This window comes from Zonotrichia albicollis, chromosome 2, assembly GCF_047830755.1.
Source record: "Zonotrichia albicollis isolate bZonAlb1 chromosome 2, bZonAlb1.hap1, whole genome shotgun sequence".
Lineage (NCBI taxonomy): Eukaryota > Metazoa > Chordata > Aves > Passeriformes > Passerellidae > Zonotrichia > Zonotrichia albicollis.
In genome coordinates this window covers 24,968,925-24,991,736 of record NC_133820.1, presented here as the reverse complement: position 1 = coordinate 24,991,736, position 22,812 = coordinate 24,968,925, and the positions used below count along the sequence as shown (strand labels likewise).

Sequence of the window (22,812 nt, the reverse complement as noted above, 5' to 3'; positions counted from 1 at the left end):
AGGCTGCTCAGAGCTTCATCCAACAATTAGTCATTGCTGTTAGTCACTAATTGCTGTTATAATGTTCTTACCAAAAAAGCTCCTTCAGAGCATATAGTGTCTGGTCTTGTTAAAGGCTCAGTCACAAGTTTTATGTGCTTGTGTCATGTATAATTGTATTAAATATTAGTAATATCAAAAATTAGTCATAAACATATTGATGCTGAAAATTTCCAAGTGAAGAACACTTGCAATGACAAGTGTATACTGAAGGTATGTGAGGCAAGTGATTCCCACACACCAGAAAAAGAGTGATTCTTACTTAATACCTGTGTTTCACTGCCAGGTGTGATAACTGTGCTGCTCAGATGAGTTTGAGTGCTGGGTGCAAGGCAGAACTCAAGCCCAAAACTAAAAGCAGGAAACATCCTGTCTTCCCTTAATAGCAGCAGCTATTTTGGCCTGTTCACATCAGCTACCATCAGTTTTCTGTTTCACCTCGTGCCAGCTGTTCACCACATGAGGATGCAGTAGAATTTGGGGATTAGTGTTCTGCCAGATTAGAAAAGAGGTGATTTTGGCTGGGTGAGCGAGTTGGGTGTGGTTTATTACATGTTCAGATGAGCTGTAGTGCACACACAGGACCAGCATCAGGGGAGAGGGTTGCATCCCATTAAAATGAGAAACTGTTTGTTAGGCATAGATGACATGCAGTCTTTTTGTTTAAAAAGCAACATCTCTCCAAGGAAGAGAGGAGCAGGGCTTTTAATGTTTTCAGTAATTGCTAGACAGGATTTTAAACAGGAAAAGCTCTTTTCATTTCAATTACTTAATGGAAAAAAAAATCTTGTAATGTGCAAATGTCCAGTCTTCTGCTGGGCTTTTTTCCCTCTTCATTGACTGCTGCATGTATATGTAAAGATCTCTTCTTTTGTCATACATACATGTTAGCATAACTGCTAGGGAAAATTTCATCCCATCTAAATCCTACTTATGCCCATTTCAGTTTTCTTTTACTACTTCAGTGGAGTTTGTGAGTCAAAATCACTAAAAAAACCCAATATTGATTGAGCAGGTAGATAGTTAGGAGGGTTAGGAAGGAAACCACATACACACAACCCTCTCTATTTACTTTATTTCCAAGGCTTCTGTCAGGAACGATGGTGACTAAACTTCTCTTGTTGTTAATGGAATTGAGTGAAAGTGGTGTGCACTTTATTTCAGCCTATTTGACTTAGACCAGCACTGTGTTTTAACCAGGCTTTGTGGTGCACAAGAAGACCAGACTTCAGCATGAGGCAAGGAGCACACAGTGTGTAGTATAACATGAATTCACACTTGGTGAGCTCTTGCCATGCAGGAGCATCTGCCTTCAGAATCTGCTGGTGAATAGGGGTTGTGGGCAATGCAACTGCCCTGGCTTTGCTAAAAGAACATGTGAGGTGTGTAAAACATGACACAGTAGTTGATTGCCTTCAAATCATTTTAGCATGGATAGCATTTGGATATATAAACATCCACAAAGTTGAAGTATGCCCTTTTTTTTGAAAAATAAAAAATTGCTGCACATAAGAGACATGATGGAAGATGTGTGCAGTCTATACAATCTTCTAGCAGTGGATTGAGACCAGTGGCACTTCCCCGAAAAAATAAATTACCCGAAATTTGCAGCACATTCATATTCAATTTCATCACAGCAGATGCTCATTAGTATGTTGTTATTAATTGGTATTCACTTTAGGTTTTGTTTAAAATGAAGATAATAATTAGGTTTTAATTACTGCATCTTTCTAAGGGGGGGAGGGGAGGAAATGCCTCTCAAAGCACTGAAGTATTTCCTGTATGCTTTGCTCCATTACATCTAAGCCTTGAAAGACTTCCTAAGACACATTTTTCTGCCAAGAGACTTCTTTTCTGTTTCCTTTCATTTCTTTCCTGTTTTTAAAATATTAAGGATTTGTTTGATGGACATACTGAATCATACCACAGTAGTAAGAGCCTCTATTCTTTTTAATCAAAATTATAAAAAAGGCTTTTCACAAAAGTAACTCTCTCAAGCAGCTGATTAATGAAGTGGTGCCACTGTTTTGTATTATAATTAATTGAAGTAATACAAATAACTTCTGTAGCCTGTGGAAATTATCTCTTTTGCCAAGCAGTCTATCAGAGTTAGCAAACTAAATGGTGGATTTTTTTGGTGGATTTTATTTAATTTCTTACTACCTTTATCATCCTTAAAACCATAGGTGACACAACAGTAAACAAAGAATACACCATAGGAAGGGCTTGAAGACATGGGAGAGAGTCAGGTGCAGAAGAAAGCAGAAGGGCAGAAAAAGTGAGGATGCAGAAAACACTTAAAGAGTTTTGAGTGTGGCAGGACTATAGAGAAGTATAAGGATTTGGGAGATGCCAGAGAATAAATGAAAGACTGCGGAGTAATATGAGTAAAGAGTTTTGAAGAAGCATTGACCATCATGTATTTGGTTAATGCAGGAATTCACAGTGAAGTTTCATGCAGGTAACGACAGGACAAGGGGGAACAATTTTAGCAGAGCATATATTTAGGTTAGGTGTTCTGAGGAAATTCTTTACTGTGAGGGTTGTAGGCACTGGAACAAGCTGCCCAGGGAAGCTGTGGATCCCCCATCCCTTGGAAGTGTTGCAGACCAGGTTGGAATGGGCTTTGAGCAACCTTGTGGAAGCAGTCTAGTGGAAGCTGTCCCTGCCCATGGCAGTGGGGGGTGAAATTAGATGATCTTTAAGATGCCTTCCAACCCAAACTGTTCTATGATTCTAAAATTAATCTAAATAAGGACATCTAGTTGTCTGACCTGTTTAAATGCACACTTTCAAGATATGGAGGTTTTGTGTGCTGGTTAAAAGATGTTTTGTGAAATTGCACTGCATCCAGATGAGTAAAACATCAGCACTAGGATCACTAGTTCAGTCTTCTGCTGCCTTGCTGTTCTGAGTTTCCATCAGCTTTTCCTTCTGTCTTTCCCTCTTTTCCTGATTTCTTACCTCATTCTCTAGGTCGCTGTGCTGCCCTTCAGTACTGAGTGGGTTTTAGAGGCTGGTGTGTTTCCCTCTTGGGTGCCCTCCCAACAGGAGGAAGGACAGTGAGGCATCCCAAGTGAAATTCCTTGGAATGTAATTTAAACTAACCAGCATTGAGGGAGAAACCTTCTAATATCAACACCTTAATGCAGCTGCCACCAAACTTCCTAAATAACAGAAAAGCTGGTGGGAGATTGGAGATTGTGCATCTTGATTTCTCCTCAAAACTGCCCTGTGTTTAGGGTAGAAAGATGGCAGCCAATGGTTAAGTCTTTCCAGGGACCTTAATTTCTGGAAGTTGAGCTTTTGCAGTTTTAAAAAAGAGGAGGAAAGGAGGACACTGGCTATTTTTTTACTCTCTGACTACACTTTTTTTGGAGCAAGGGAGCGGTCTGGTATGGCTGGAGTGTGTATGAAAGGGAACCTTGCACTGGAGCTGAGTTTTTATGCATTTGTGAGACAGGAGAAGAGATGGTGCTTCCCTTCAGCCCAGTGCCTTGTTCAAACACCAGCAGCTGCAGGGGCAGGGCAGATGCTGAGCCAGATGTTGTGTTGGAGCAGGGTGGCCTTGGCCGTGTGTGGAGGCACCGCTGTCCTTCAGGAGCTCCTGAGAATTCTCCTTTCCTTTTGTGTGCCCTGGTGGACATTGGTGTGTGTGGTAGCTGAGCAAGATAATTTTCTTTTCAAACCGAGTGCTTTATGCTTAGTCATAGGAAAATTTGCTTTTCCAGTGTTCATAACTCACCAGTTCTTATAAGACATCATAGGTTTCCTGCTGCATAATCTTGTGTAATCTTAAATTCTTCCTGGGAAGGCAGTTGGAGATTTGCAGTTGGCCTCATGATGCTACAGGAAACAGTTCTACAACCATTTCAAACCTAGATTTAAATTAATATTTTGTTGGCTAAACACAATGGTTTATTTTTAATGCATCTGTTATTTTTATATTAGAAGCCTAATTTTTCTGTCAAAGAAGTGAATAACTTTGAATGAAAAATATATACCTTTTGTTCCTTCATCTGTTGATTGTGGTTTTAAATGCAATTTAAAAAAAAATAGTTCGGTTGCATGAAAAGAACAAAATGTTCTTTCCATGAGTGGAAGCTCTGAAAGAAGCAGACTTACCTGCAGAAGTTAGTTCTTAAGGAAATAAAGAAATCAAACATCATGGAGTAAATAAAGACTTGGAAATAGAATTTTATTTTCATGTGCTCGCCATTCAGTCTTTCCAAGGAAGAAAGAATGCATAAATGATGATACAAAATTAGCTCTAGTTGTTCCTGTAATGCTGGGATCTTGGGTTTTATTTACACAAAAGAATGGCTGTTAAAATTAAACATTATTTGGTTTTAAAGTTTTAGGCATTGGGATTTTTTCCCCTTTTTTAAACCTACAGATTGTCAGAAATGAAGAAAATGTAAGAAATGGTGATATAAGTAGTTCTTAAAGTCTTTTCAAATTTAAGGTGCCTTGTCCTTGTATTCATAAATATGCCATGATATTAATACTTAATTGCATGAAAATCTTGAAATGTTTTGTTTTTTACCAGTTACTTAAGTGTAAGATACAGGAAGCTAAAGGGAAGGAGATACTAGGACATTATCAATAAAAAAAAAAAGCATGTGTGTGTATATATCTGCCTATGTGTGCATGTATACATTTTTTCATACTGATTTTTGTACTTTCTTTATCCATTTAAGCAGTGACTTTCAATTAGCCTGCCTACTAATATCAGGTCACGAAACTCTATAGCTGATGCTTTATTCTTTCGTGTGAGTTGTCATTCGTTTGCTTCAGTTGGCTGGCAAAGGTTGTTGTATATCCATTACCAGCAACACAGCACTTTGCATTTCTGAATTGACAAGCAGCTATATTGACCTAGCGCTTATTATGGGTCAACAGCTGCGTTAACCGACGGAAGGACTGAGGGGCAATTAAAATGAATTGGCAAAAATATATCTTCCTAATTTACTCCAATTTGTTATTTATGCTAACATTGTATGGCTTCTATGGTGACACTAAACAGAATGGACCCAATAATGGCAATTAACATAAAAATATAATGGCTAATCAAATTGACAGCAACTGTTTCTCATCATCTCGACACACAATACATTATCAAAACAAACTATTATGAAGGAGGTAATTTCAGTGTTCTATTCAACCTGCTTCATGTGTGCAGTCAGGGAGATGTGTACCAGCAATTACAGCTGAATCTAAAAAACTAAACAAATAACTTAATCGCTGTCGTCCTCCTTTTTTCTTCTTCAGGAAGCAGTAATCAGGATTTACTAAAAATAACTGGTGTATAATAGTATAATGATGATGCATATCGTAGAATAGCTAATAAGGAATAAAATATGCTTCTGTGTGGCTTTTTTTAAAATAGGTTCACATGAAGTGGAAAAAAACTATACTGTTAAAATATATAAAAAATAAGTAAGCAGTTGTAATAGTTGTCAGATGTCTCAACATGACTTGCTTAATAGTTATGGATACTTATTGCATGTCAATAGAAGTGTAAAATTAGCTGAATGTAGTAGCAAAACTTGGCTTGAATGGGCAGAAGACTGAAAAGCTAAGTTAAAGTAGAATTCCCTAAAGCAGAAATAGTTTACCAGTTGCTCTTCCACTGCATTTTCAGGATCCTTCTTAGTGGTATGCTGCGTGGCAGCTTCCTGTTGGTTTAACCACATCCTATGTTTTATAGCTCATCAAGAAAATCTTTGAAGGTTTGGGTATGTCTGTCTCTGCACAAAATACATTAAAATGGACACTACTTCCAAATTTGATGCTGTTAAAATGATATTATTCTTTGTAATGAACAGCCCCTTGAACCATTGTTTGCCAATATCTAAAATTCAGTATCTTAAACAGCAGGAAGAGGAATGTCATTATATGGAACAAAAGTGCAAGAGATGAACTTGAAAGGTTTTAATTGTAGTGTGGTCTAGATGAATCTCATGTCTATTCAAGCAATTTTTGGAGCACAGAACAGCGGCAGTGGTAGGAGAGCATCCAGGTGTGCACTTTGGAATTAGAGGAATAGCAGAGAGGCTTGACATAACTGGCCTTCAGACCATTTAATTGAGTAGCATATTCTACAGGTACACATCTGCAGATTTTTGAACTGCATGTGTGATTATTAACATGCAGTAGCCTTCACAGATGTGTAGAGCAAGGTGATGATGCAGCTGTAAAGGTGTATATGCACTTGTTCTTATTTGGGTGAGACATTCTCAAATTAAGGAACCACAGATGGAGTGGGAGGAGGGGAATACAGACAAACACCTGTACTCATAAAAAAATAGACATTAATTATTTTTTTCTCAGTTCATTGTATTGTACAATATATTAAAGCACCAAAATTATTCCTTTGTCTTGTCATTCTTATGATTTCCATTTTCTTGCTAAGGCATCATTGTGATATGTGTATCTATAAGAATGGATAAATGTATTTTAAGTTTCTGTAAGAACTTACAAGTTTAGTTGATTCATGTAAGTGTTTGGTGTAAATTGTGAGGAAGGTATAGAAGTGTAATAAGGACCCTGTAATAATAATTCCAAAAGCTGACATGACTAGGTCATATAAACATAAACTGTTGGAAGAAACCCAAATAGAAATAATCACTTTTTAATAGTGGACTTAGAAATGGATACAAGAGACACACTTTTGGGTTGGGTTTTTAATTGCTATCTTCTTACATTGCAGTATTCTGACAAGGCCCTGTACACTCAGCTCTGCTTCTACCGATACATTTTTGATGTGGACTATGCGATGGATAAAGTGGTTACTGAGGAAGAGAGAGGTATGGATAAATTTTTAATTAATTAACAATGTTGCAGTAGCAATTTGCATGCTAGACACTAGACCTACTGTACTCTTCAAATCTGAACCATGAGGCTGTAATCTAAAACATAAAGTAGAAGAAAGTATGAATTTAAGAATCCCCTGTAAAAAGAGGGGAATGTGTTCAGACAGAGTTCACCACTTTAAGAATATGTTATATACCCCCTTTCTGCTTTTGAAGTTACCGTGTTTTAGAAAATGTGCTTTTCTTGCATGTTACACGCTTAGAGAATCCCTTTGCTTGAAGGACATGTTACCTTCAGTTAACAGATTAATTAAAATATGTTCATAATTAAAATTTGCATTCAACTGTTAGTATTGAAGAGACACTTTTTATCAGGGAGAAAAAATGAGGACACAAGAAAAGCAGTAATGCTAATTGTCTGCAGACCTCTCTAAAATAAAATACAGATTAACCTGATCTTAGGAAGATTTTTTTTGTCTTCTCCCAATTACCATAACATTTCTGAACTAAGACATTTCTAAGCTGTAACGGATCAATGGGTTTTGTGCAGCTAAGTGATTTTCAAGCTGACAGAAGAACATTTCTGAGAGTGGGCTAATGCTTGGAATTATTGAAAAAAGGCATGTTTGGGTCCCACCACTGAAGCATGATGTCCACAGAGAGCACTGGGCTGTGTCCTCCGTGGATCTGGAGGTGCCTCTGGGGAAAAGGTGCTGCTGTTGGGACTGTCTGTGTTCTGATGGCTGCTCTGCTGTCAAAATCATCCCCACCCCTGCCCTGCATCTGCACTTAAGTTACTGACTGATGAAAAGAGATTAAATAAAACTCAGTATTTCTAAATGTTATTTTGATAAGCCACATATGGAAATGAAAATAATGTAACCTCTTAGCTAAAACCTGCTCAAATAAGCAAATAGGCTGCTTTTGGCCTCTTGGACTTATGTTTCTTCTTGCAGAGGTTCTCATTTCCTCTCCTGATTGCTCTAAGTCAGTGAACTCACTCTGCTGCCTGCATTTCACAGTAGCTTTGTACATCCAAGGAGGTCCCAGTGTGTAGCCATGTCAGTCTGATACATCTCTGAAGATGGACTGAGGGAACGTTGTGGAGTGGATGCTGCTGGTGGCTGGAACCAAACTGTGTGTAGGTCTCTCACCCAGTACAAGGGCATAAGAGTAGAAATCATCAGTAGAGATCATGTCATGGATGATCACATCCAATCCCTTGCTACAGCATTCTGCTGCATTTTTCAGGACTGCAAGTTTCTGGAACTTCACTTGGAAACCTGTGAGTGGTTCTCACCACTCAAAGGTGCTTCTCCTTTTGCGGCCGTTCCAAAATGCGTTTCAGCCTATTGATCTGTGATGACTAAAAATTCACTATAATTTTCATGTTCTAACTTGTTTGTGGCTATTTTATGGCCATTCACTAAATATTTGTTTTACTTCCCTGATGTTCTCTGCTATGCTTTTGGAAACAGTGATGACATCTCTGTTTTGTTTGCAACTAAGGCAGAGACACTCTTAGCTTTTTTTAAGAAGAATTGGTCTCTGCTGTGTGATTCTTCCTCTTAGCACCTTTGTGTGCAGTCTTCTCTAGGTTGAATTAATCTTTGGAGTATGAAAATCTAGAAATTATGTTGTATTTCAGATGGTGTCTCTCCAGTGTCTTGTACGCTGGGTCTGTATATTTGCTGGAATTAGATCTTGTGGTGCTTTCTTGAGCCACCTACACCCTGTTCATAGCTGTTCATATCATCAGCTTCTACTGAAATAATGATAAAAATCCTGAGGTTTGAGAGGGTTTCTTTTCTTCCTGTCATTTCAGAATCATGGGTTTATTCATATCTCAGGCTCATGGCACTTGTTTTACTTAATTTTCCTGGTTTCATTAATTTTTGACTGCTTAATCTCATTTATAATATTAGACTTCAAGGTTAATAAATTCTCTCTGAAAAATAGTATGGTGGCTTCTGAATCCACATAATTTACCACCTTCTGCTTTAATGGGAAAATCTTTCTTGGACCCTGACTGCTAAGTTCAATAAAATTAGTTTTCAGAGTAATTCTTAAAGAATTGTAAGAATTCTAGTAGGTCTTTTTTCTCTTGGACAGTTAACCTTTCAGCATGGTGTATTTTTTACTTTTTTGTAGCTGTTTGAAAATTATTCTATTATCTTCTTCAGCGAGCCAGTGATTTCAGTCTTGGTGTTGCAGCAGGAGTCAAGGCCAGATAAATTAAATCTCTCAATTTTCCTTTGACAATTGGTTCTCTTCAAAGCAGTTGGCTTTGTGGGTGTGGTAAACCGATGTATAATTCTGTCCTGTTTTTCATATCTCTTTTGGCAAGAGGATATTTTTCTACAGTATATGCAGAATTTGACAGTTATTATCCATGGATATTTGTGTCAGTGTCCTCTGTTTTCTTGTAACATATTTTGCTGATATACTACACTTTATGTAGGATTAAATAATTTTCATGTACAATTTTTGTTGTAGGTCTGAAATGAAAATCTGGTGAACTCCCCTTTATAACATGAAGCTAGAATTTATTTTCCCTTGTAACAAAAAAGATTTTGTTTCCATGCCATCATTCACAAGCCATTTTGTCCTTGATCTGTGATCAGTGTCTTTGTCAAAAATGGTGGCAAAATTTAAATGTAGGTTTTGTATGTCTTTGGTATTTTCAGTCTCCTCTTTGTATGTGACTAAACCACTGCTTGACTGTTGTTTTGATTTTGGTTTGGGGAGAATTTTTGCTTTGTTTTGGGTCATTGTTTCTTGAAGCCTAAATTGCAGGGACTTAGTTGTTTCTACCTCTTACTGCCATTTTTCCTGAATTTTTAAACACCAGTTCTTCTTTTTTGTAGATTCTGTTTATTCCTATTAGCAGCTTGTCTTGGAATGTTCTTCTTTAAAAAGAAAAAAGTTTTGATGGCTAGAGATTGAAGATATAAATCTGTTTTCCACTGTAATTTGAAGGAATTCATGTCTTATTTCATTCAGAACCTTGAGATTTTGCTAGTAGTTCAGTTGCATTTTCTGCTCTTGCCTCTTCAAAATACAGAATCTTAATTACAGAGCAGGTTGTGTTTGTTCAGCTATTTATAATGAAGACCCACACTATTTGTTGAAATGAAATCTAAAATAATAATTGTGAAATCCGTGGGAGTTCAAAAAGATATCCAAGCTGCTTCCTTTCCCTGCTAGAGGATCAATACCACAGCCTACTTTTTTACAGGTGGGCTAAATTTAACAATCCTCTGGCAATGCAGGTTCTCCACCTTGGCAAGCTGTACACACAGATTCTTGTGGTGTTTGGTGTTTTCACTGCACTTACTGTAGAGAGCTGATTTTGGTATCTGAGGTGAATTTTGCTTTCTGAAGCTTATTCTGTACACGATGGGTGATACACTGTTCTCTTAGTGAGTTTTACATATTTAAAACATGCAATGCTGTATTCTAAGTCTCTTTCAACTCCTAACCTGTTTTGTGGAGGAACAGCAGGAGAGTTTTCCACTTCTCTTTGTGTTTGGTGGTTGGTTTTTTTGTTTGGTTGGTTGGTTTTTGTTTCTTGGGTTTTTTCCTAGACCTCCAGTAGTTCAGGCCTACCACAGAGGAATACAGCAAAAGGATTAATTAATATGTTTTACAGACTCTACTTCTGCTTATTTATACTAGTGTGGTGATTAGAACATCATTCACTCATGTTTTATTTGGGATCTACTGTAATCATTAGATATTGTTCCATCTTTTTCCTGTAAGAATCAAGAATAAGCTGACTGGTCTACATGATGTTTTCTTGTTTCAGTGACTGGTAAAGTTAGCATTCAATTATACCACTCAGGAATATTTGGATTATATATTTATGGGTATTTTGTCCTATTATTAATACTAGCATTTCTCCTCCATACTGATGTTTCCTTTCATCTGGAAGTTTAAGGTCTGTTATGATGATACAATTTAATGGAGTTAACATTGTAATACAGTGCAAGGTTCTTTGTTGCCATACTACAAAAAGTGAAATTCTGAAAATTCTGGGCTGTCTTTCTAAATTAGGAACTGTTGCACAGTTAGTATTAGGTTAAAAACCAGTTTAATTTTTAATATTGGTATTCCCAAGCCCCTAATTTAAGATACCAGTGATACTAGAAGGGCTGTTTGTTCTCAATTATTTTTTTAATCTTAAAAGGGAAAAAATGCTCTGTTGTGAGTAGCAACATACTCAGCATGTTTTCAGCACTTTCTAACAGGTTTTAAAGCTGGGCTGTGGGTTTAATCAGACATTGCTACTTAGGTGAGCAAGCAGAGCAGTGAAAAGCAGCAGGAGTAGCAAAGGAGTAGCATCCTCTCTTCATGTAGATGAAAAAGGTTAGGCCAACTATCAGTGATTTTGAACATTTGAGGTTCAAATACAGAAGTATGCTCACTCTCTGTGCTCTAACTGCAGAATGGAAACCAATGTCTTTTTATGGCTATGTCATCAGGAGATCAAAATAGAGTGTAGTAATCTTTATCTCATTATTCCATTCAAAAATTGATATTGTTAGGTATTCAAAGATATTACTGTTTTCATTTTGCTTCTGCTACAGTAAAATGAAAACCTCTGAAAGCGAAGAGAAATGGAGCCCCCATAAAGTCACTACAGCTACTGTGCCTTGCACAGATGTCTCCAGTTTCCCCTGACATCATCTGACATCAAATAGAACTTAAGGATGCTGGAGTCTGCTTATTCCCAATGCATTAGTATCCCTGAAGCTGTTTCTGGTGCTGTGATCTTTTTGGGGAAATAGGATCCTCGTCTGTTCCATACAGTAGAAAGGGACTGGAAGCTACTGCCCTTCAGCTGCCCCATTTCTCTGAGGGAAGGTCACAAATGTTGTTTGCAAGATATTTGAGTGTTTCAGAGACAGAAAGTGCAGAGCTGCTATGGTGGATTCTTTCCCAGAATATATTTAACAACCCATGGAGGTTTGAATCTGAAAAGTCTCAGCATATCCTCTTAATGGATAAGCAGAAGAAAGTGAGGGTGGGAGGAAGATAACTTTGGGAAGAGCAGTTAAATATTCCTGTGTAGCAGGGAGACCTACATCTTTGAGGTATATGCCACTTTGTGGAAATAGAATGTAATTGTTTTGATCATATACTTACAGGCTGTAGTTTTGTAAAACCAAATGCATATTCAAAGGATGTTTTCATGCTTTTATTACAGCTTCTTGTCTGCACCTCACTTCACCCTTCCATGCAAACATCAAAAATCCCTATTTTACTTTATGGATGAATAAACTGAAAAATTATGTTGGGGAAAAAAGAAACTCTTCTGGGCTGTTAGACCTAGATGTAAAAAAAAATCAGTTCTGAATATTTGTGTGAATCCTGTCAGTTCAGTGGTGAATGTTTTTCCTCACTGTTCATAACTTGGTGTGTCAAGTAGCAGACTGGAGTGTTTTTTTTTTTTTTTTAATGGAAGACTTTTTGTAAATCAGAACAATTTTCCATGTTTTTATCAATATACAGACAGAAGACTACAGCAAAGTGCTTGTTGCAGTAGTTAAGAAAGGGGATACAGTTTTCTACATGTGAGTTCCAGTGGACTATAAGGACAGATTGTATCTATTATCTAGGTGTGTCTCTGTGTGTGTGCATTTATTTGTGAGATGGCAGCAGCTGAAACCTGGCCTGTCCCTTTTCAGAAGGAGCAGTTCAATAAAAAAACATTTCTGATGGCATCACACCTCCAGGCACCATCACTAAGACTTCAGTTCACTGTAGTGATTTCCACATCCAAGCAAATAAAAGCTCCTCTGCACATTTGCTGTCAAGTACTTTGTCTTCCAATCATCTTGTTTGGACTGTAAAATAATAATTTTCAAGAATTTAATCTTTCTTCAAAAGCACTTCTTCATTTTTCTTTAATGTGTTGTTTTGAAGCGAAAGACTTGTGAACTTTTGTCTTTTTAATTTGAGTTCACTATTTCTTGAGATTTCTTGAGTGGTTTTAAATCTAACTTTTTTGGAAAGCAAAACCTACTGAAAATTATGTGCAATAGGGTTTTTGAGCCTTTTGATGTAGTATATGGCAGTTACATTATCTTTAAATCTTAGGTTATCCTCCCCTAATGATTGTGCCTTTTTATTGCTATTAGACATTTTTAAGATCTTAAGTGTGATGTTTTCTCCATTCTGTTTCTGATAATGTTGTCTTTTTGTTAAACCTTCAAAATCTAAATAAACTCCATTGACACTGTACATTTCTATAACCCTTTCTCTGAGTATAAAATATAATGAGTTGGTACACCTCTCTTGGAGTTGTTTTCTCTACTTGTGAAGGAAATAAATAGAAATAATGAGTTAAAACTGTTATAAAATGTCTACAATGTGGAAAATCTGTGGCATGAGAGGAGTGCATTTACTGTGGCTCAGACATTAAAAAAAGGGTTTTGATTAATGAAGACTTTTTTCCCTTGCACATTGTATTAATGTTGCAGATGGGATGAAGTAGTGGCTTAGCTAAATTCTGACTCATAAATTGGAATGGTTATTTGACCATGGGGTTTTTTGTATGTGGGAAAAAGTGAGCAGAAATATCTTCTCATTTGCACTTCAGGATTTTTTTCCTACTCAAGCATGAATAGGTGCAGGTCAGCTTGTCATCTCTAATCCATGAATGGTGTCATCTGCCTCTTCCTTTATCACTTCTCTTGTGAGTTTCTCTAAACAGAAAGTATTTCTGAAACAGTTTTTTCTTCACTGTTTATTTTCTGTCTGAAACACTGACATTTTTATTATAGAGACCTTTGTCTTTGTGGTTTCATCTGCTTAGTAGTAAAGTTTGGGGTTTGTTTTTTTTGATGGGGATCAGTTCTGCTGTTGTTCACTGCAAGCCAGAAATGACAGCGTTTTAGTGACTTCAGCTTCTCACAGCAGTTTGCTTTTTTTCTGCAGAGAAAAGTGCAAGACTAGCATGTTTTTCCTTTTAGAAGATCCAAAAGTTTCATGGATCTGATGGTGCTAAAAAAAAGTTACAAATTCCTGTGTTTTAGATACCAGAATTCTGACATCAGTGCTACTTCTAAAAAAATTATTTTAGTAGAAATTGGAAAGATAAATGTAAACAATTTAACTCCGTAAAGTGCATTCAGTATGTCTGCCTAGGCATCAGAAAGATAATGTAAAGCTAGGGCTTAAAGAGATTTTTAAAAAGATACAATTATCTGTATGATTTTTAAGTCTCATAAGAAATGTATTTTAGAACTTGCCAGTGATGGCTTATAATCACTTTGATATTTTGAGGAAAATGGTAGCTTTAAACAGATGATACAGAATTTATTTTTAAAAATGTATTGTGCTTATACAGTTGATGGCTTTTATTTCCATAATGTTTTTTACTACATAATTATACATCTTAATTACGTAATTACCGTCATAATTATTATGTAATTACATGTAGTTCCACTAATTACAAAATCAGGAAGTGTAATTATCTACTAAAAACTTTCTGAAATCTTATTTGTTCACTAAAGATTATTTAAAAGACCAGTGACCTACTGAAGATGGTGTGCAGTGTTGTACTTACACCAGCGCTGTCTTTCCCCTTCCCCATGGGCAGTGCGGTTTGGCAGGGCTCTGGAAGGGCTTCTATGTCTTTAATTAGGACTTGCCTTGATAGGAGGTTGGGGAACTCAACTGTGCTGCCTGCAAATTTAGAGCTTCGTAATTCTTGCTGTTGATACCTCCTGTCTTTAAATGTAAAGACTCTGTAGCTGAGCGCCCAGGAGGTTGCAGGGTTTGAGTGAACACCTTTGGGACATTGTTTGTATTCTGGTTCAGGTGTTTGGGGTCAGGTGTAAAGGTATTTGATAAAGTTTGTTTATGGCCATGTATATGTGGAGTGAAAGCAAAGGGAATGCAGTTGATTTCTCATGCCCAAAGATTTCTTTTATTACATAGAAGTGGTTTTGAAAAAATTGTTTTTCTGTACTGATACACACTTATGCCTGTATGTTGTTTCATTACTTACTATTGCATGTTCTTGATTATAAATTTGTCCTATCATGCAGTTTGAAACCAAAAATAGTTTACTGCATGTTATTGAGGAGTAAAATTAATATTCAGGACAATCAATGGTTCTTTTGTCTTGGTGTTGTATTAAAAGAAGATAGTTACTATACTTTCTATATGTTAAATAAATCATGTGCTACCTTTAGTAGTTTGAATGAAAAGAGCACTGTAAAGTGTTAGAGTTGGTGGTCTGGTTTTGTTCTGTAGCACTGTGATGTATCAAAATGGCATCAGAGATACAGAGCTTTTTCTCTCATGCCTTATGACAGCAAGCATTCATTTACTATGTCACAGTATTAAAATCACCAAGAAGAAGTACACCTCCAGTAACAGAAAGCAGAATTAGTATGAAAGGGATAATTTTTAAAAAGTGAACACTAGTTGTGATACTAATAAAAAGGAAGAAAATTGTTAGCTATGTCAGAAGGGAAGTGGTGAAAAAGAAGCATGAAGAAAGGGGGGCACTGAAATACTGAAATTTCTTTGGAACACCTCAAGACTTAATACTGTGTTGCACATGTATCAGAGTGTAATTTTTCTGTGCTTGTTACATAAGGCAACTATTTATTGAATACTTGCCAAAATCTGTTCTTAGCTCCCAAACTTGGCCTGGTTTGCAGTTGATGTGAATATGTCTTCTTGATGTTAAATGTAATTACCTCAGCTCACATCTCCTAAGTATATGAGTCGTAAAGAGAAATTGTCTCAACCCATTTAAATTATATGGACCATTAAAAGAAACACGTGGAGTCATTATTTGTGAAAACAGGAGCCTTAGTTAATCTCCAAGATTTAAATTATTGCTGCAAATAAAATTATGTTAATTATTATACTCACTGAAGTATAATAACTGCACGGGAGACATTTCTTTTGAAATATCTTTCTGTATCCTCAACAAACAAAGGATTTCTATCAAATACATTATGAAAATATAGTTATGCTCTCTTCTCTAAGAAATGGATGGAGATAATATTTTTATTAGGGACTAGTAAGCTATGTAGAGAATAGCATAATGGAAGATTTTTGTTTTATTCCATAGGGGACACAAAAATGATGCATAATATATGTATAAAAATGCAGCACAAAGCACAAGACAAAGAAGTGTCTAAATGCAGCTTAAATTTGGTTTATTTAAATAAAAAATACTGCCTTCCATAAAGGAGTGTACCATTTTTGCCATCTCTACATCAGAACATTGTGGTGGTATCAACTGACCCCAATTGATGTATTTCTGGAGGAGCAGGGGCAATGGAGCACTTGAAGTCATGGGTGTAGATGCCTTGAAAATAAGTAATGCACAAGACAGTGTTGGAGTAAATATTCCGAAAAAGAAAAACCTCTTTGTCTCCTGGGCAGAGCCTCCACTTGCAGTTTTCAAGTCCCTCTCTAAGCAAAGCCATGCTCGTTCTGTGACCTTTGTGGTTATTTTGACATTGATCTCATTCTAACAATCCATTACCACATTTCATGTTTCAGTCTAATGTGGTTGTCCTTTGAGAACACATTAGTTGTCTGTGACAAGCCAAAATGTGGTTCAGCCTTCAAAAAAAAACCAAAAAAAAACATTACAGAAGGATGTTCTGCTGTCCTGGCTTGTCCCTCTTCTGAGAGGGGACCGAGAAGGGTACATGGGGCAGCAGGTCAGGTTAGGGAGCTCTTTGTTTTTATCTGGCAGAAACAGGTTGGGAAGAAGTTGATTTGATCCTGCAAGGATTACAACTGTTGAATGCATATCAAAATGTTTTCCTATCTTATATTATTTAACTCAGAATATAATAATGTAATTGTTTTGACATGAAAACGTTACGTACTGTAGTATTTCCATTTATCTTTAAATAGACATTTTTCACTTTGTGAGAGATGCATGCAGTAAGACAAAACAAAAAATGAATAAAAAGAAATGAGTGACAGCCAAGCTAGTTTATTTATATTGTAAAAACAAATAATATTTGACATTAATAGAATTTTACAGGCTTGTAATTAAAGTATTTAGCTAGTTATGGTATTGTTTTTTATTTCTAATGTGACAATATATGTTCCATAAACTAAAAGTAGCACATTTGTCAGATTAATATTTTAATTTGAAATTCTGTTACCTAGCCATGGTAGAGGGCAATAAAGCATTAAAGAGACTTTTTTTTTAATAGAGCTGAACCTGTAGTTTAAAATGTACTAAATGAAAAATAGTGGTGAGTGACCAAAACCAAAGTAGTTAACATACTTAGAAAGAGCATTAACTGCCATGTTTTTGAAGAGTAATGGTGAACTATAGTAACCAGAAACATGATGTGGAATATTCCATACTTTAAATTTTGTATTGTACAAGAATTAATGGGTTTGACATTGGTTATCGTGAATGCAGTGGCATGATAACTTGAGACTAATTCAGTTATTTTGAGTATTAATTAATTTAAGAGACCTAAAGTGTGGCTTCTTGTTTGGAAACAAGTGCCATGTGTTTTTTGAGCACTCTTGGGGGTGGTGGCTCCACCATGTCCTTGGGCATCCCATTCCAGTGTTTAGCCACTCTTTCAGTGTGGAAATTTTTCCTGACATTCAACCTGAACCTCCCCCGGTGCAACCTGAGGCCATTTCCCCTTGTCCTGGCACTGCTTACCTGGGAGAGGAGCCAGCCCTCACCTGGCTGCACCCTCCTGCCAGGGAGTTGTAGAGAGCAGGAGGCTCCCTGAGCCTCCTTTTCTCCAGGTTTAACACCCCCAGCTCCCTCAGCTGCTCCTGGTCAGGAGTCAGGCACCAGATCCTTCTCCAGCTTTGTTCCCCTTCTCATGACACAGTCTAACCAAAAAGAAAAGGAAACAGAGGTTCTAATTTGAAGGTTTAGTTTCTGAAAGTCTGGATGCAAGTTTAAAGCCACTATTTCTATTCTTTCCATTTCTGTTCTCCAAAGATTTATCAGCTGTTTCCCAGTTTAAGCCCTATTTCAGTTACCACAATGATGGAAGCAACCATAAAGGACACAAATTAAACATCTTTTTCATTTTTCCAAAAAAACAGGAACTCTGATAAAATTCAGAAATTACAATGAAGTGTCCATGCCTTTTTGAACTTTTGAATACAGTCTGAGGCCTTTGCTTCCTTTTGGTTTTATTGTTTTATTTTTGTTGTTCTGGCAAACTTTGAACAGAAGAAGTATTCATTCAGGAGCTCCTGTTTAGACAAAACATGCATTTTATTTCAGTATTTAGTCTATTAACATAGGAGCATGTCAGTATTTTCTGGCAAATACCAAAAAGTATAATTTTTGTTCTGTTAAGGTATTTAACACTAGTGATTTCTGATACATACATGTGTTCTCTGTTCTGCAAGTGACTGCTCGTGCTGCACTGACCCATAGGGACAACAAATGTGCTTTGTTTCAACCTGAGCCTCCAGGACCCCCTTTTGCCTGTGGTGTCTGGGCTTTGGGGCAGCTCTGATGTGTCTGGCTGATGCTGTCAGTGCTTCTCCATTTCCAGGCATCTCTTCTGCCCTGGCAAAAACCTCTCCCACTCGGGTGGGTCCTGGGTTTGCTCAGCTCTCCCAGCAAAGAATCACAGAATGGTTTGGGACCTTGAAGATCACCCAGCTCCAGCCTCTCTGCCAGGGGCAGGGAACCTTCCACTAGACCAGGCTGGCCACCCAGCCTGGCCTTGGACACTTCCAGGGATGGGACATTCACAACTTCTGTGGGCAACCTGTGCCAGTGCCTCACCACCCTCACAGTAAAGAATTTCTTCCTGATATCTAATCTAGACCTGCCCTCTGAGTGTGAACCTCTTTCCCCTTGTCCTGTCAGGACATGCTCTTGTAAACAGTCTCTCTTCAGCTTTCCTGTAAGTTCCCTTTAATGCATTCTGGTTTTCCTTCTTCCATTTCTAGTAATGACTTTTTAGAGGGGAAATACAATCATTTTGATAGATTCTTGAGAAGTGATAGTCATGCTGGGCTTTCAGGAGCCCTCATCTTCACACTTTTTTTACTTAAGTAAACTGTTCAGAGATCCTTTGGAAATAGCTTTCAGTTTCCTGCTCCCATCAGCATCCATTGGCACCTGCTGCATGTTTTACACCCCTGTCCTTCCAGGCATTGAGGTGCTGGTGCTTTACTGAAATCCCTTGGCTGCTCTTGGGTTGGCATCCTTTACCAAAAAATAGATGTGAGAGGAAGGAGACAGTACACTCAGACAGAAGTTTTGTGAGGATAAAAGTTTCATGAGTTTGCAGAAGTTTAGTGAGGATAAAAGAAGGGTAAGATGCAACCACAGATTACCACAGTGTAAGGTAATCCTTATCCCTAATACTCCATGGTAAAGCCTTACATTGCACACTCATAGGTCAGGATGCCTTGCAGTTACTTGTCTGTGTGCCTCTACCCTTGACTGTAGAAATAATATTGGTGTTTCAACATTATGCTTCAAAAATTATGTTTCCCTTTGAGGGGATTTGAGTTGTTGAGGATTTCTTGTAACATAGTGATTGTAAAGTAAACTTCTCTTTCATGGGGAAGGAAAGGGCTGTGAGTTTTTCATTTGGTCTTTGATTCTTAAGAGACAGGTAAAGAACTTCCAGTTGTCCCATCCAAATCCAGGGCACTGTGTTGGTACTGTAATTAAGGGCCCAACAAAATATTAATACTAAGGTAACATTTTATTAGCTTACCACAGAGATTCATGTGGAATTTTTTATTAAAGAGGTTGTATTTTGTAAAGGAAATGAGAAATGCTTGTTTTGAATTATGTGAGGAAGGAGCATTAGTGCAAAATAAAAAAAAAGACATAAAAGAGCAGAACAGTGTGAAGTGAATTTGACAAAGAACAATCCCAAAATTCTAGGTATGGAAAATGCAGGTGAGAGCTCTGAGGAACAGAAATGTTGAAAGATTTTAAAGAGGCAACAGTAAATGAAACTAATTTGCAGTACACCTAGACAGTCAAATGGGTCTTTGCAAAATGTAGCCTTTATTTTTATGGGTTGTTTGAATCCAGTGTGGTTTAAATTAGGTCCTGCATTTCCAGTAGGAGCTCCCTAAACTGGATTTCATTACACTTATTATCTTGTGAGAAGTTTTCTCAATTAGGGAATTGTTAAATAGGATCTCTGTGTATGTACTACTGAAAATTGTTGCACACTCATAGGCACAGCCTTAAATTGGCATTAGTCATCTCTGAAAGAATTCTAGACTTGGGTTGGCTTGAAAATATAATTTTGTATCATCTTGTTCTGGATGTGTACAGTGAGGACTCTGGAAAAGTATGTCAAAGAAGGGGTTTTTATTGTCCTCTAAACATAAAATATGATTTGGGAGGAAATCTCTCTTTGTAGAAATCAGCACTTTTACAGATGGAGTACATCCTTGGGAAGTTTCTTCAACACTTGCAAGCTGATGTTTTTGAAATGTCTGGAATAGGCCAGTATTTCTGTTGAATAGCACATTTTTGAAGGCCATTATTATGATAAACCATGTTCTTAGCATAATTCAAGTTGGTATATATACTTTGATTTTAAAAATTGAGTTCTTTTCAAACTGGGAGCTACAAACAGCACTCAAGAAAAAACCTACTGTTGAACTTACACATAAATTTTTGCATTTAAAATTCTCCAGCAACGTGGGTACTTTGTGTCCTCAAGTGTGCCTAGTCAAGAGAGGCCCAAGGAGTGCCTGAAGATCAAACAAACATCCCATTATAAAGCAAAGCTCTGTAGAGCAATATATCCCAATTATAAAGATAATATTGACTACCCCAGTGACAGGCCTTTTATGGAGTAAGAAGCCACCCTTATCTTTCAGCTAATAGACATTGCCTTTAATAAAAGATACTGGACCCAGTACTCCATATGTTTCTCTCCAGGGCTGAGCAAAGGAGAAGGGTCCCCTCCCTACACCTGCTGGGAATGCTCTGGCTGTTGCAGAGTTCCAGGCTGTTCCCCCTGCAAGTGCCTGTTGCTGGTTTTTGTGTTCAGCTTGTTGTGTAGGTGGCTGAGCCTGTAAATTCTGTGTGAGATGGGGCTTTGCTGTTCTCTTTCTGTCTCAGTAAAGCAAAGCAGGCATTCCACACCAAATATCACCAGTGGACAATATTCTCTGCAAAGGAGTGCACTTCATCACTGCTGGCTGTAAGGTCTCAAAGTTCAAGCATTTGTGTGTGACTTTATTAAGCTGTGGTTTGGGGAGAATTAGGCAGTTCTAGGATATGGCTCAGCTAATCTCATCTGTTCTAGATGTGATGGATCACACATGAGAAATTCCTCCTTGTTTTGCTGATCATGAAGGAGGTCCAGAGTGGTGACTACTTGAGATCTGCACAGCAGTATTGCTGGAAAAACTGTACCAAGAACATGTTACCATGTTAGATGCCAAATGTGAAAAATTGATGTGTACAGCACTCCAGTCACCTTGAGGTTTTTGAATAACAAATAAAAAGTAACATGAAAGTAGTTTTCTTTATCCTTCTCCAGTTACAACCTCTGTTGGCTAAAGCAAAGTGAGAAAAGTGTGTTCTGAAATAAACCATTTCTACATCCCAGAATAGCCTATTTTTTGAATTGTGCATAGCTAATTGTATTGACTCTGGGGAGGGCATCTCATCATGAGGAGGCAAAACTCTGTAACTTCCATCACTCCTGTAGAAAAGCCTGTCTTGAGGTCTGCAAACCAGCCAGTTAAAAATCACTTACAGAATGGAGTTCTGGCTTCTGTCACTGGAGCAGGCTGTTGTTTTGTGGTTATTTGTAGAGAAGCAGAGGTTGTAGTTCTACCCTGGTACTATTTTTTGAAAGGACAAATCTAGAGATGAAACTTCTTGTATTGGGTCATTTCAAAATTAATTTGCAGTCTTCAAGGTGAACAGCTGTTATCTATTAATAGCTGTTTTTTTACCCACAAAAGATTCCAGCAGTTAAAAGCCAACTCCATCAACCTCTCCTTTTTCATATTCAGTAAATACAGGGATTTTGATAACTCCAGACGAAGTTATCATGGGGAGGAGTTTAATATTCTACAGATCATAGCACATAATCTTTTTTCCTTCTGCTTGAATGTCAAGCATGAAAAAGGAAAATATACATTTACAAAGTTGACTTTAGAAGAGCCTTTAAAATATATTGTCTTATGGCAGAGCAGCCTCAGATAATCCATTATTTTACTTGTAGACCCTCTTTAGGAAGGGCAGAAGACAAAAGGCACTCACAGATTTGTAAGTGTATCAAGTTAGTACACTGAGATCAAAGGCTATCTCTGCCTGAGGGACTCTGCACATTCTCTTCCAGATCAGCTGCAACATCAGGGACAGAAAAATCTACAAAGCATTTTGTTTGCCATGTGTTCAGTCTCCTGTCATCTGCTAATGCAGTCTTTGTCAGAAAGTACTTAATGTTGTGGTACCCAAGTAACCTGCTTCCTTGTTTCACATCCATTGTTCTGCTGAGTGCATATCTCCTGTGCTCCTGTTCAGCACTGCTGACTTCACAAAAAGGGGATGATCAGCAGACATGCTTCCCTAGGTGGGGGAATTGGGGGGGGTGGAAGAAAGCAAATGTTTTGGCATCCTGGTAGTGGAACTGGTTGCACCAGTGGCACAGAGGATATTGATGTGCCCTTGATGTGTTATTAGTGGCACTGAGCCTGCGTTCTCACTGTTTCAGAATGGCTCACCCCATGTGCTCTTGAAGGGCAGGATAGAGGATACAGACTCTAGCAGATTGTGTGGGTGGGGGTCTTTGAAAAGAAAGAATTTTGATCAATGTATCAGAATAGCTGCAGGTATGTATTGTATCTATTTAGTGTCTTGTGAAGGATTGGGAGGATTTGAGATGAGCACACAGGGAGAGCTGGGAAAATTGTTTAAAAAAATTAAAATGTTTGGTGTTCATTTGCTTTTTACCTTGCCAGTGTGTTAAAACAG

The 22,812-nt window shown here is 37.5% G+C and overlaps 1 protein-coding gene across 1 annotated transcript in view; it reads left to right on the top strand.

Moving 5' to 3' along the window:
* The window catches only part of POLA1 (DNA polymerase alpha 1, catalytic subunit), a 186,488-nt gene that overhangs the window by 135,861 nt on the left and 27,815 nt on the right, over positions 1-22,812 (top strand). The window contains 1 exon segment of the mRNA XM_026791818.2: positions 6,752-6,848. Within this exon segment, the coding sequence (XP_026647619.2) occupies positions 6,752-6,848 (97 nt within the window).